General features: G+C 39.6%; 1 protein-coding gene across 1 annotated transcript in view; it reads left to right on the top strand.

The window, feature by feature from the left end:
• fgd (faciogenital dysplasia) overlaps window positions 1-15,199 on the top strand; it is a 58,431-nt gene that overhangs the window by 34,186 nt on the left and 9,046 nt on the right. The window contains 9 exon segments of the mRNA XM_040153414.1: window positions 1,520-1,693; window positions 3,558-3,759; window positions 4,083-4,698; window positions 8,115-8,204; window positions 10,647-10,805; window positions 11,739-11,894; window positions 12,199-12,337; window positions 14,413-14,471; window positions 15,034-15,180. Of these exon segments, the coding sequence (XP_040009348.1) occupies window positions 1,520-1,693; window positions 3,558-3,759; window positions 4,083-4,698; window positions 8,115-8,204; window positions 10,647-10,805; window positions 11,739-11,894; window positions 12,199-12,337; window positions 14,413-14,471; window positions 15,034-15,180 (1,742 nt within the window).

The raw sequence follows: 15,199 nt of genomic DNA, 5'->3' as shown, positions 1-15,199 counted from the left end.
ACTGAGGGACATCACTCTATGTTAATGGACAGACACATCGGATAGAAAACAATGCCAAAAACACAGAAACTGGTTAGAGCGCATACAGTACACACAAATGGATACACAGAAAAAGTATTGTGATTGTTGCAAATGCCAGATTTCTTTGCTCTTAACTAAAATTCATGTACCCACAAATGACTGTTAAGGCCACTACCACATTTACATTGTAACTTATATTCTTTTTTTCTCATCTCGGAATTTATCATTGTTTATTTGGACTTTTTAGAAAAATGGTTGACAGTCACATAAAAATACAATAATCTGGGTGGAAATTTGATGAATTGTTGTGCACAATCAGCACCTCTTTTCTGTTTTCTCACCACTTTTTTTTCAAAATTTCCTATTACAGTAAAATATTCTGACATAGGACAACAACTTGAGGGTGCATGGCAACATAAAATTGTAGTGAATATCAGTGTAAGGAATAAGTCTGGTAATGTTCTTTATTTTTCTCATAGTCAGCAAATCCCAAGAAAAGACCAGAACCAACAATGAATTGATTATACTAACAAGAACTGCCTCTGTAGCTAAAGCCTGATATAACTTATTCTTCTGTTCAATAAAGTTCTTGTTTCTCAGAAACTGTCAAAACCACAAAAGTGAATCACACTGTTACACTGTGTTCCATCATTACCATAAACATGGGCGTTGTAGTTTATTTTGAGTTGATACCAAATACACCATACTGGTGGTGTAAACACTCACTAATGCACCACTCTGCAGCTGAAAATAGCCCCTAAGAAAAACAGGTTTTATCCCAGTTTGAGTAACCTTAATACTAGCCCTCTTTAATAAAGAAACTATATATTTGTAACTTGTTTTTTAAGATTTACATCTTTAGTAGGAAGAAATGAGCTTAACACTTACAGTTGGTTTTGGTCTTTTTGTGAAACTTGCTGTCAATAACAAAAACGCCAGCCTATTACTCCAAACCTCTCTGTCTCAATTTGTGTATATTTATGTGTAAATAAACATGAATGAAATGAAATTCAGTCCAGTGTCTTCCAAAGACTGGGCAGACAAATTTGGCCCATACACAATTCTATATTACAAAGCTAGTTTCTCTCTCTCACACACACACACACACACACACACACACACACACACACACACACACACACACACACACACACACACACACAAACAAAAAATTTATTTAGAGACAGTGTCCAGAGAATATTAGATTTCGTCAGTCAGATACAGGCCTATAAGAGAGTGTGAGACAATCTAATATGCAGCCTCTGCTGCCTCAGGCCTGGTGGATCGATGCTGCAGAGGTTCTCTTCTTCTCTCTGGTAACTGCTCTCTGTCCTAGGGCCACATCCTAATCTCAAGGTCATTCACCTACAGTGCTATAGCTGCACACCACTGCATCGCTGTAACACGATTACACTGAGTTGTGCATGTGTGTTTTGGATGAATCTCATTACAGTGATCAAAACCTGATATTGTCTTTTTTCTTGTCACTTCTCTGCAGACCTCCCTGCCTCCTCTCTGCCTCAGTACCAGTGTGGACCAGTGGACTACCTGTGTTCTCCACGGCTTGTAAAGAAAGGTCCGACCCCCAGACCATGTCACGACAGGCCTGCCATCAAACCCCGGCCCCAGCCCTCCACCTCACCCAGATCGCCAACCGCACAGAAACCTCAAGGTACTGCGACACAGCTTGGCTGCTTCAAGGCCAGTTTTGACATTGGCGCTGTCATTATAATTGAAAGGTGCAGCAAGATCAGACCTTTGCTATTGAGCTGTCATTTATTCTGCTCTGACAAACAGTCCTCTATAACACGGTACGTGTCAGCTGTCTGGCCTCACTCTGTCACTCACACAGCTCAGTAGGTCACCTCTGCAAGAGCTGCTGGTGTAAAGCAGGGCATTGGCTCCCATGTGCTTGTTTTTGGGCATCATTTCAAGAATGCTAAATATAATAAACGTGTTATGTTTAGGGAATTACTGAGAAACATACTCAAAGCAAATTACACCATAGACTTGGCTCCAGTATTTAAGAAGCTCACAAATATTCAAAATTTGCTGGAGGAATGTGGCAAGAATGATCCAAATCATTCTATTATTATAATTTTTTAAATATTATTTTACTATATATTGTTTGGGGTGTTAATGATGATCATCAGTAAGTATTTTAATATATACAGATGGTTCCAAAATTAAAGGGAAAATCAAGACAAGTGTTTTAGGAAAGTGCTGGGCCACTGTAAGCCCCCAGATTAGTTTCAGTGCACGTGTGAAAAGACTCTCACAAGATGTTCTCTCATTTCATGTTGTGATTGTGTTGTTAGAGAGCGCAGTCTGACACATTGGTCCAAAACCTCCCTTTGCTGGTTAACTGGGTTGAGATTTGTTGTAACTAGAACTGTCACTAACAAGTATTTTGATTGATTTATCTTCCGATTATTTTCTTGATTATTGTTTTGTCCGTGAAATGCCTGTGAAAATTCCCCAGATCCCAATGTGACATATTCAGGTTGCTGATTTTGTTTGACCAAAAGCCCAAAACCCAAAGATGTATAATGTACAATGATATAAAACAGAGAAAAGCAGCAACCCGTGGTATTTTTGTTTTAAAAAGTGACTACAACAAATAAGCGGTGACCCCTCGTGCTCTATATGGAAGCATCGGCATTCATAATGTTTCTCTACTCATTGATTCGGGTGCTGAATCAACAAAAAATGTTGTTTCTTACTTGTCCTCTTTCTGTACAGTATATCTCAGTGTACTCACAGGTAAAATGTCTTAAATATTAACCAAAAATAAATTTATTAATATGAATACAGTGGTATGCTGTATTTTCCCATTTGTTGTCATCCTTAAAAAAAAAAAAAAGGGGTCTCCAAATGACAAATGAAAATTTTGAAACTAAATTTTGGAAACAAAAATAAATTTAGATACTGAGCAAATGAAAATGTCCTGTCTTTTTCAACCTGGTTTATCACTACATTGTTGTAAAGAGAAGTTTATTCAACCTCATTTGTGTTATTTAGTGACGGTGACAGACACAGACAACGAGGAAGTGATCAAAGCACATCATAGCATTTCCTGGTTTCAGACATTAAGGTTTCCAAAAATGCAAATATATAGACTTGACAGTGAAATTCTCACATTGTACAGGAAAGCATGAGTGCACTGTGCATTTTAAAGACAGCTCTTTCCTTTCTCTGTCTGTGCTTTCTTTTTAATTTAACTAGAACCGCTGTGGCTTTACGCACAGATCTCAGCATCCTGTTCTGAAATAAGGAAGTTGGCAAATAGACCAGGCTCCGAGTTTTTCTCTCTCTCCACCACGACTATAACTTTCTTTCTCAGACTGTATTTTTTTCTATTTGGAGTTTTGTCTTGAGAATTTACAAGGGAACAAGCACGTTTCACACATGGACTCAACCATGGAGGTTTTCTCACTCGGATTTATACGTGTTACCTGATTTTTGTTAATGTCTGCAGCCTCATGCGTCTCTCTTGCTCTGCTCTTCTTGCCTTGTCTGGACGTCTGCATCTGTAGTGCCCCCTAAACCTGCGCACCTGCTCGCCCTTGGGCAAGACAAGAAACCTAAGAGGATCCCCCCAGCACCCTCCAGGCCTTTGCCAGCACCCCCTCCTCCACCTAAACCAAAGCCCAATCTAACCCCTCCTGGCCTGGGAGCAGAGCCACAGAGAGAGGCCCAGAAAGTGGGACTGCTTATCGAGAGGTTTGAGAATTCAAGGTAAGGCATCATCAGTAGAAAACTTTATGATTAATCTTGCTTGGCTGGTTTGTCAGATACACTGTTTGCTCTGTAATGAGTTGGGAGCGTGTGGATCTACAAACAGAAGTTTCATTATGTTAGCTTGTACTTGTTTCTCATCTGGTCTGCGTCAGTGTTCTTGCTTAAGGATAAAACCTAAGAAAACTTTTTGAAAAACTCTTATCTTCTCATTTTCCTCTCCCAGTGGAAAGTACAGTACAGTGTATTGATTCTTCATTTTGCTATGAGTGACTACACATTTTTCCTTAAAGCAGGTGTGACTGTATCTTTTATTTTCCTAGGGTCCCCATCCTGGGGGTGCTCCCACGGTCCCAGCTTCACCTGTGTCTGAGAATGGACGCTGCGTCTGACATCAGTTCCTCCTGCGGCCAGGACACCTCGGCGAAGGTTGCAGGAGACTCCTCCCCTGTGGACAAACTTGCACTCGGCTCCTCTGAACGAACTGACGAGATGTCTGAACTTTCCTGTCTGGCTTCCATGCACATCGATGGCTCAGATGATGCCGCGCTGGATGACTGTGCGGAGGACGACATCACACATGGCATTGGTTGCCTTGACGATGTGGAGCGGGACGAAGGCTCCTCCCACGAGCTCCTGGACAATCCAGACACCTTGGAGCAGAACGGGAAGATTCCCAACCGGGACAGTGGCATCGACAGCCCTTCATGCGCTGCAGAAGGGGAGGTGTTCCCCAACGAGGACGCAATTGACGAAGAAGATCATTACGACAGTGTCACTGAAACGGAGAGTGTGTCCTGCTGTGTTACCCTGGGCAACAAGCGAGACTCAACGCAGGATGAGGACAGTGACTTGGATGAGGGGAGCAGTGGGGAGATGCACTCTCTGACAGAAACACAGACTGGGTATCTGACAGATACATCCTCAGGGGTGCAGAAAGTGAGTACCTTGTATGCTTAAGCCTCATCAAGTCACAACCATAAACCTTAACCACCATAATTTAAAGCCTGAATAAACCCCCCCTTACCTCAAAGGTCGTCATTAGTGTCTCCTAGGTCCCCCCCCCCCCCCCCCCTTTCATTTCATCTTGAATCATAATTTTAAATTGAGCTCATCCTGCAGGTTTAAAAGCTTCATCACAGACAGTCAGACTGCCGTTCATATAGTGGAAAAAGCAGCTTGTATCTATTATTATCTCAGCCTGGGTGAGCAATATCGGAGAATACGTTTGCATGAAATGCTAGACACTGCTACAGCCTCAGTTTGCCGGTCACAAGTGACTGACTTGTATCTAAAAGCAGCTCTGCCGTTACATAAAAGGATGAATACCTGTCCAAAAGCTGTAACAGGAGCTTGTGATGGCTGCTAGATGAAAGAGTCCAGAGACAGAAATCTTCCCACAGATGATCTTAAGTTTCAGTTTTCTCTTGTCCTTCAGTTTGACTATTGATTGTAAACAACACTGATACCTCAGACAGCGCACATACTCTTTCCGGCGGTGGTCTAAATGCAGTATGCCATCGGTGCTTCCTTTATTGGTGACCAACAGTTTCTGATATAAAGTCATCAGGGTAAAGTCTTAAAATATGCTGGAGTACTAAAGAAAAAGAGGTTCTGGAAGTGATGACAGAAAGATGAAACATTGTCAAATGAGAAAAAGAAAAAAAGCTCAGACAAACAGAAAATGTTGGACGGTATAAACCCGGGGCAGAGTTTTAGCAAACCAGCAATGCTTTACACTTACATAGCACTGCTACTGTGGTTGTTAGCAACTTTCTCAGTCTGTTCTAATGCTGTACAACACACCCCATACTCACATGAATGTCACATGAACATATGACTGCGCCCACCCCCAGTATATTGGGGAAAGGTATCTCTGCCCTACAGTGCTTCCTGATCCCAACCCTGCTGCGCAGAGGAAGGGCGTGTTGTTATGTGTGTGTGCCTGTGCTTGTTAATCTTTCTGTGTATGTGGCTGCATGAATGTCTCTTGACACTACAGGCCGACACGTTGATGGCTGTATAATGACAGCCGTGTCACAGAGGATGTGGGTTTTCAGTGATGTGCATTGCAAGAGGATAAGAGTCTGAAAAAAACACTTCTGCTGACTTTGTGCACCATCCACTTTGCAAACGGTGAAAAATTTGAGTGTCACTTTTGTTAGCATAGTAATAGCTGGTAATGTCATATTTGGATACAGTGCACAATCTGTGGTGAAAATTTCACCCTCCCATCTCTGCTGTGTGTACAAGAATGCAAGTGTGAGTGTGCGTGTGTTTTTATTTGGGAGACAGCTGTTGCGAAACCAAAATTGTTGCAATAGGTTCAATTTTTCGTGACCCCGATGTGTGTTCTGTGTCACTGAGGTGAACTTAATAAGCAACATCATTTTTGTTATATCAGCTTCAACCTGTCGTAATGAGAAAAAGAGAAGCAGCTCTTCAGTTTCACCACATCAGCTAATACCATACATATGTCATATCAGTTTCATAGGTTGCACCTGCTGAACTAAACCAATGACTAAAATAGAGCTTTAGAGTGTCAGATCAGAGTAATCGGCTGCATATGTTGGTGACTGTTGCCACAACCATAAGCATTAAAGAATAAGACCGCAGATATTTTAGATTTTTCTTTATGGTCAACAAATCCCATGAAAAAAATACAATAACCAATAATGAGTTGATCTACCTAACAACTATTGACTGTGTAGACAAAGCTTGATACCGTTTATTTCTCTATACCAGTACCAATATATATTTGTGAGCCTTTTTTTAAGATTTACCTCTCAAGTAGGAATCAAAGGGATGAGGCCTGAAAGCCAAAGATGGGTTTAGGAAGTTGGAAAGTACAAGAGAAATGTTCTAACAATGACAATGAAGAAAATATAGAATACTGCCAGCCTTATTCTTATTCTTTAACATTTTGTAGGTTTAACCTTTTGGTTAATAAATAATCGGCATAGGCATGAAAAATGTGTTACATACCAATCTTCAAGAGCTCCCCTTTACTAGCATGACAAAAAAAGGTTTCAATAAGTAAACTCATGTTTGCTAATATTGATTCCATTATGCACCTTCCAATCATTGTGATTGACCGTATCGGTTTGGTAATAAATTACAACAGCTTTTTTTGTTTTTTGAACACTTAATTCATTTATCCCATTGAAAGTCTATTAACAGTAAAGAAAACGATGACGGAGAAAAAAAATGTAGAGCTGAAATGATAAGTTGATTAGTTGATCAACAAGAAAAGAATCTGCAACTATTTTTAACTACTTTTCAAGCAAAACTAGTGAAAAAAGGGTAATCACTCTCTGGTATAAGCTTTTCCAGTGTTAGGATTTGCTGTTTTTCTGTGTCATATATAATTGGAAACAGAATATTGTTGTTGCACCCCTATATAAATAGAGTTACACAATTGCAAATTCCTCATGTTAAGAGTATAGGTGTAACATAAACCCAAGGATCAAGGCAAAAAATAAATATAACTAAAAAATATCAACAGGCAAAAATACATATGTTACATGGAATAATGATAATACATTTTTAAAAACTGTAGAAGTTGTTGGTACCCAGAATAAAAGGAGGTTGAGATGACTGGTTATTAATAACATAGTGATCAATCTGCTGCAAAAGATAAGTTATCCAGATAATCCATGGAGGGAAACCAGATTGTATTGTACATTTCAGTGATTCATTCAAACTGGACCTCAGTTTCTCAGTTTGAAGGCACATTGTGACATCCATTGTATCAAAGCATTGAGCTAATAATGTGTTCAGCTGGTAAGAAGTGATGCTACGCTCTGTTGAAGGTACTCCGAATATTGCCATACATGGATTTGGGACAAAAGCTTTAAATGGAACACAACTTATAGGCATATATAGGCAACATATATAATTTTTTTCACTGACAAAAATGACCCCTGAACAAGCGATTAATTTTAAAGTAAAAATTTTATTTGCATAAACTAATGGCAAAACAAAAACCTATACAAATATATTTTGTCGATGTTATAACAGTTTTTAAATCTTGGGAATAACAACCTAAATAGTTCCATTTACAAAAAGATATTGCTACAAGTAGTACAAAGGTCAAGGAGGGAAGATAGTTTTCCAGTGTACTGCATGTTTTGGTTGACTGTGGTGAATATGTTGTTGAATTTGTTGATGCAGAGCTCATTTAAAATGACATGACAGTGGACCGTGCTTTAATTTTTAAATCCTAAAACTTGTCTCAAATACTGAAGAATTGGAAGGTTTCCTTAGCAATATGTTGGAGTGTCTGTTCAAATTTTTATCTTCTCTTTGTTTTCATGTCTCAGTCATAATCCTTGGTGTTTGTCTGTTTGCCTCAGTGCTCAGAGGCTCAGAAGCTCCTGAACATCGCCAAAGAGCTTCTCCACACTGAAGAGGCCTACGTCAAACGGCTCAACCTCCTCGACCAGGTAACGCTCATGTGTGTGTGTGTGTGTGTGTGTGTGTGTGTGTGTGTGTGTGTGTGTGTGTGTGTGTGTGTGTGTGTGTGTGTGTGTGTGTGTGTGTGTGTGTGTGTGTGTGTGTGTGAGTGAGTGCGTTTGGTTTGTGCAGCATGAACCTGAGCATCTGAACTAACTGTGTGTGTCTTTAAAGGGACATATAAATTACATGTATTGGTATGTGAGTGTGTTACAGTATCATGTCCTAACAGTGCTCTATAACTATTTGTGTGTAAATCCTGTGGATTAAAGATGTGTGTTTCCTGACTCTTAGCTGGGTTTATAATTAGAGAGCTTGTTGGGCTTGACGATGCTGCCCAGCTTGAGTCGTCTAGAGGATGTCAGCTTAAAACACTTAAAATTCACAAATATTATTAAAAATCTGCACCGTGCATTAAAAATAATACTTTTAACACTACATAAATATCACAGTAAAACCAAATCCTATGCGGTAAATTTTTAAGATACAGATAATGAGGTTATTTCATATTAATTTTTTTGTATTAATACCTGCTGACCACATCACATTATGGTGACAGCCATTCAAGACAATCTAGCTAATTGGTGTAGCCTCCAGTTTACGCAGAGTTGAGGTGTTCGGAGCAGATTAGCACTGAGCTAAACTTCTCACAAGGCTCTGATTCACAAGATTATTTTCTCAATTAATCCGTTAGCCCTTTGGTCCATAAAATGTTAGGAAATGGTCAATAATGCCCATTACAATTTACCGTAGTGCATGTTGGCATATTCAAATTCCTTGTTCGGTCTTATCCGTAGTCCAAAACCCAAGACATTCTGTTTACTGTCACTGAAAGCAAAGAAGAACAGTAAGTATTCACATTTAAGAAGGTGGAAGAAGTGAGCTTTTATCATTTTTATTGAAAAATGACTTCAACAACTACTCGATTATCAAAATTGATGATTATTTTCTGTCGATTGACTAATCGATTAATCAACTAATCAATCAACAGTTTTAGCTTTGAATCCAAGGCAAGATCATTTTCTTATCTCCTAAATGCCAACTCCTGTAAAACTCCCTTCACCGTGCATAAGACTCTAGTCTCCATCTCATTCACTATCACAAGTCACGACTTCCTCCTGTACACATGTACTCTGTTTTCTTAGAGCATTTCTCATTTTTGTAAGTGTTTACAGTATTGTGTTTAAGCCTATTTTTGTTGAGACTGTGTTGTGAGGAGACTTCACTCCTAGTGGTTGAGTCTTCTTCCCCTTTGTTCACTTCATGTGGTAGAGGAGATGCATGGCGGCCCTATCACAGAACAGCTATGGTTTATTTGCTACTGAGGGTAGAGAGCCCTCACCCATAACTTCCTGTTTTTGACACACCACTTTTACACAACACTTGTTCCCAAAGAAACAGTAGTTCCCATCCATTGTTGTGACTTGGAGGGAAGCATAAGGTGATGGGAGTGGTACATGAAGATATTCTGACTTTTAGTCCCTGGTATGGGTCAAGCTCCACAAACACTGGATCCTCCATTTCTTATGGTGCAGTTCACAGCAGCTTTCGTCAGACCCACCTTGCCTGTTAAACACAAACGTCTTTCGAGATCCACCACCAGAGTTTGAAACTTTTTGTTTTAAAAATATTTAGTCTCCAAGCTCAAACTGAGTCTACCCTGATAAATACAACATCGTCAGGGTTATTTTCTCAGACTTGACAAAAATCGTCCCGAGCCACAGAGGACATTATATAACTGTTTACCATGACTTCACCTGTTCACCAACCATGACTAAGAAACTGTTTTTGACGTATGAAATCAGAGGAGTGCTCCTTTAAGTCACTTATCAAGCAAAAAATGCCAAACATTTGCTGGTTTCAGCCTCTCAAATGTGACAATTTGCTGCTTTTCTGTGTTCTATATTATTGCTTGAAGTTGAAAATCTTTGGGTTTTCAACTGTTGGTCAGACAAAAAAAGCTATTTGAAGACGTCAAATTTGGCTCTGAGTAATTGTGATGGGCAATTTTTATAATTTCCTGATGTTTTATAAACTAAAAATCAAATAGAATAAATAATTGGCAGTGAAAATAATCATTATTATTAATGGTTTGCCTCAGGTCTTGAAATGATTTTTAACATATCAGTGACAATTGTCAACAGTTGCTTTACAATCCAAACTAAAGTCAAAGTAATATGTCCGTCACGTTTATATTTTATAGATTATCTAGTTTATAGGAGGAGGATCTAGTTGCTGGTCATACTTAAGAAGCCAAAGCTGGAGAGGATGAATGTTTGTGTAGATAAACAACAATATGGAAATGTCTCTGTATATGTTTACATGCCTACTCCATGAATTGGAGCCAGTTTCTGGGAGTTTGGAAATAGCTTCAGTAGTTTTTGTATACAAATATTACTTTTTTTTTTCTCTCTCTCTCTCTCTCTCTGCAGGTATTTTGCACTAAGCTCACAGAGGCTGGAATCCCTCAGGACGTCATTACAGGGATCTTCTCCAACATCTCCTCTATCTACTGCTTCCATGACAAGTTCCTGCTCCCTGAGCTCAAGACACGCATTACTGGAGAATGGTAAGGAAAAAAATACTCGGCAGTTCGACGGCTCGCCTGATGTATCAGTGTGATTATGTTCTAGAGATGGTTTGGCTGAGTGGTGGCCAGTTAGGCCGTTGGTGTTGGCTGAAACTCTAAGACAGCTGGGCGGCAGTGGGGGGCGTTATTGTCTGGTTTTCAGTGTTGTCAGGTTGCTTGGTTTTGGGTTTTTTATGTGTGTGAGGTGCAGATTGAGGTCCTTTTCTGTCTTTTTTTCACAGTAAGCAGGAAATTTACCTCCAGTGTTTGTGTGTGTGTGTGTGTTATAGTGCCAACATCAGCCACCCTTGGTAGATAATGACTCCTCTAGAGGGCTTTGTTTAGGGAACACATTATTTTCTGGAACTCATTCAGATTTACTGGCTCAAAAAAAAGAAGGACTTAAAAGTGTTACAAACAATGAAGAGAAGTCTACACAACGAGTCAGAAAAGTGCACCTAGGGAAGAAAGTTCATAAGAGGGATTAATTTCTGCAATCCCTCAACAATGTTCTTGGGATTAGTCTCCTCTTTTATGAGCCTGCATCTGTTTCTTACTTATAAAGAATGACACCAATGCTTCTTGTCTTATATCCATAGTAATATAACCTTTGTTTGATTGAAAATGTGAAAAGTCAGGAGAAAACATGTAATTCTATCCGACGAAGGAATCCTTTAATTGCCAACCTCGCCATTTTAAGTAAGAAACTTTAAGTAGATCTAATTTCCCAGCAGGCTTTGGGGATTTTCCTCTTGGTATTTGCATCTATAAAGCTGACTATAGATTTACATATATAAGTGATTTTATTTACAGGGAAAGGTTGATTTAGATACCAAGAAAGGCTTGTCACTGAATGTAATTGAAATTTTAAAAATGCTACTGCTCCATCGCATGACACACACACAAAAAAAAACAGTGACAAGCTTGTTGTTGTGTTTGTTTGTGTTCGCTGTAGGACTCCAACCCTCGTATTGGAGACATCCTGCAGAAACTGGCTCCTTTCATGAAGATGTATGGAGAATATGTGAAGAACTTTGACCGAGCCATGGACCTGGTCAACACCTGGACACAGCGGTCTTCACAGTTCAAGAGTGTCGTCCAGAATATACAGGTTGGCGCGTGTGTGTTGACTCCTACTTAATTGCCTTCTCCAAGGAGGTTATGTTTTCAGTCCAGTTTCAAAAATGACTTTACAAGGTTAACAAAAGAGCCTTTTTGACTGTTTTTGTATTTTTTCATGCTCATTTGCGTACACTGGGGAAAAAATCTGGTCACATGTATCTAATGAATGTGTGTTTTTTTTAAAATTCAGATCCTGTTTTAGATGCAGTTTGAACATTTCCCCTATAAAACAACTTTAATTTTGCAATTAATCAGTTCAGATCTTCTTTTTTTGTGTGTGTTTGAAACAACAGAAACAGGATGTGTGTGGGAACCTGACATTGCAGCACCACATGTTGGAGCCAGTCCAAAGGATTCCTCGCTACGAGCTGTTGCTCAAAGACTACCTGAAGAAACTGCCTGATGACGCTCTCGACCGAAAAGACACAGAGAGTGAGATGCTTTATCTTCTGTTTTTACTGTAACACACACACACTCTCAGCTCCGTCATGACTGATCAGATACAGGTTTCAGAGAAATCTTCCAGTTACTCTTCCTAGCCACTTGTTTTTATCTCTACTTCATCTTTTGCCAGAGGAATACTTCTTAAAATTTCACCTGTAATTTTTTTATTGTTATGTGGGCATGTATATAATGGTACACGGTGTGTGTCTGTCAGACACAATTAAGGGTATAAGAACACAGTCAGTCCATGGTTCAGTACACTGCTCAATACAGAGTGCATGGGTTATGCACTCTCAATAATTTTTTTTTTTTTTTTTTTTTACAAAGTTTGACAGAATACAAACTCTTAATTGGACAACAATTTTATAGCTAATGTAAGTGCTGCCATTCAGCTAAAAGTTATACAATACTTGGCTGTGGCATGAACACAAAAAGGTCAATAGAAAGACCTGAAAAGGAATCCCACCGATGCAGATCCACATTCCAAAAAGCAATGATGAAGCAAAGACACCTGCACTTGAATTGATAATGCCCAAATGAACATTTTAGATATATGACTGCATGACTGTACAATAGCAAGAGGAGAGGGAGTAGAAAGTGGAGGGTCTGGAGGTAACTGGTAAGCTTTTTAATCATGTCTGAGTTGTCATTCACAGAGTTGGTCTCTGTTGTCACTGCAAATGGCCACTTTTCCCCCAACTGTGTCTGTTTGTGTCCCGAGGACACAAACTGCAAAACCTCTCCAGCAGTCAGAAAGAGCCAAAAATTTACTACATTGTATGGGAACACAGTTTGTTTGAGAACATTAACCCTCTGACTCCTTGCTGCTCCACTTTTACTTTGCACAGTTTAAACTTTTTTTGGGAGCCAGTTTTTGAGATTTACCTTCATGATACTATGATATCATCACACTTCTTCTGGTTTTGTAAAGTATATTACTACATGATATCATAACACACCTAAAAACAATAGAGAGAAGTGTAATATGTCACGGGTTTTCAAATTAGATAGTGATTAGATTAGATTCCAGAAACTGACTCTCCTAAAAATGCTTTATGTTCTTAATGCTTTAAAGCGTTCATTCGATTTATGCCTGGCTTCTATCAGCCAGACTATTTAGAGAATGAAATGTGCAGAGTAGGGGCTAGGTGGAGGCAAACAGTTGTGCGGTCGTATGTAACAACACGGTGGGTTGGTGGGGGTCAACAGAGTTTTGGCGCTTCCATCACAGATGAGGATGGCCCACAGAATTCATCTCAACTGACCTTTCCAACCCAAGGACAATCAAAATATATATTATAACAATACACCAGCAAGAATGCATCACATTATGTGCACAGCACAAATTAATAAATAAAATTAGGAGTCCCTCTTTTAGATAAACAGCTCTTACATTATGTGGAGACCTCAGTACCTCAGTAATGCCTTCATTAGGATAACTGGTTAATGTAATCTATCATGGCGATGAAGGCAGGGCATTCAGCAGCTCCAGGTCCCTTTTTTTTGTTACACAGTTGTTTGTTTGACGCCTGTTGGACGAGTAAAGTTCCCCCTCGATGCTTCAAATAGGTCTTAGTGCCCCGTTGGTAGTTTCACCCACTGCCTGGTCCATTTACCTGAGCTTTAACTTCCCCCCTCTGAATTGTTTCTAGTCCAGGGAAAGGAATTTTTTCATTCACTCCTGTTGAAAACTAGTTTATCACAGTTGTTTTGGCCTCGTTTTCCCCAGGCTGCGTGTGTCTTCTGTTTATGTGGGCTATGATTAAGATTCAGGTGCTCTCTACTGGCTAAAAGCCAGCCTAATGCACACGGTGTGTTTACTCTTAAGAGTTTGATAGATTTGTTAGTGTTTGATCTTGTTAAATATGTGAAACCTAATTAGTGTGACAACCCAGCATTTATTATTTTCCAGCAAGCAACAAACATTAAGTACGTGTGTGTTTGTGGGGGTAAAAGACAGTGAGAGATTCATTTATAGTAGTCTGAAGTAGTTTGAGATTCTGATAATCTGAAGACCAGCTTTGCTCAAATGTGGTTTTATCTTTGTTCATTCTGTATTTTAGAGGCACTGGAGCTAATCTCTACTGCAGCTAACCACTCCAATGCAGCAATCAGGAAAATGGTAAGACCTTGCTAAAAAGCACACTTAACTGTTCTGTTTTTTCTTTTTGTTGTCATCTCTTTCTAAACTCATTTCAACACTGTTTCCCTGTCTCATTGAGCTTTTACGAAAACCAGCTACGTGTTACTCAATCAAAGAGCTGCTGATGCTGTATCGTCAGTCAGCAACATTGCAAGTGTTTGTCTGAGGGAGTGAACAGGTTGAATTAGTATAGAGAGGAAGTTGCTGTTTCCTGCCTCGAGTTTCACAGCTTGCGGAAGCCTGACTAACTTTTTTTTTGACACTCATACTCCTCATCACTTTCCTCTGTCTGGCCATGATATTATTTCTCACATCCCTTAACCATCTTGAGCAGACAAACGTGTTTATGAACCAGTAAAGAAACATGACACCTGCTTTCTGCCTACTGAAAAACCCATGAGTGAATGAAAGCCTTAGCTGATAGCAAAATAACTCCCGCTGGTGGCGTTTGGCTTATAGCTCCATCTGTCTTCTGACGCTAGTGTCGTCTTGTCTTTTCTGCTTTTGCCTTCCTCATCATCCTGTTGTTGAATGGTTTCAGGAGAAGATGAACAAGCTGCTGGAGGTTTATGAGCGGCTTGGGGGAGAAGAGGACATAGTTAACCCAGCCAACGAGCTCATCAAAGAAGGACATATCAAGAAGATGTCAGCCAAAAACGGAACAGCACAAGACCGATACCTCTACTTGGTGAGGGGACTGAAGTGTT

The sequence above is a fragment of the Xiphias gladius genome, chromosome 18 (assembly GCF_016859285.1).
Source record: "Xiphias gladius isolate SHS-SW01 ecotype Sanya breed wild chromosome 18, ASM1685928v1, whole genome shotgun sequence".
In the NCBI taxonomy this organism is placed as follows: domain Eukaryota; kingdom Metazoa; phylum Chordata; class Actinopteri; order Istiophoriformes; family Xiphiidae; genus Xiphias; species Xiphias gladius.
The sequence above is the reverse complement of the archived record's forward strand: the minus strand, read 5'-3'. Positions and strand labels throughout refer to the sequence as shown.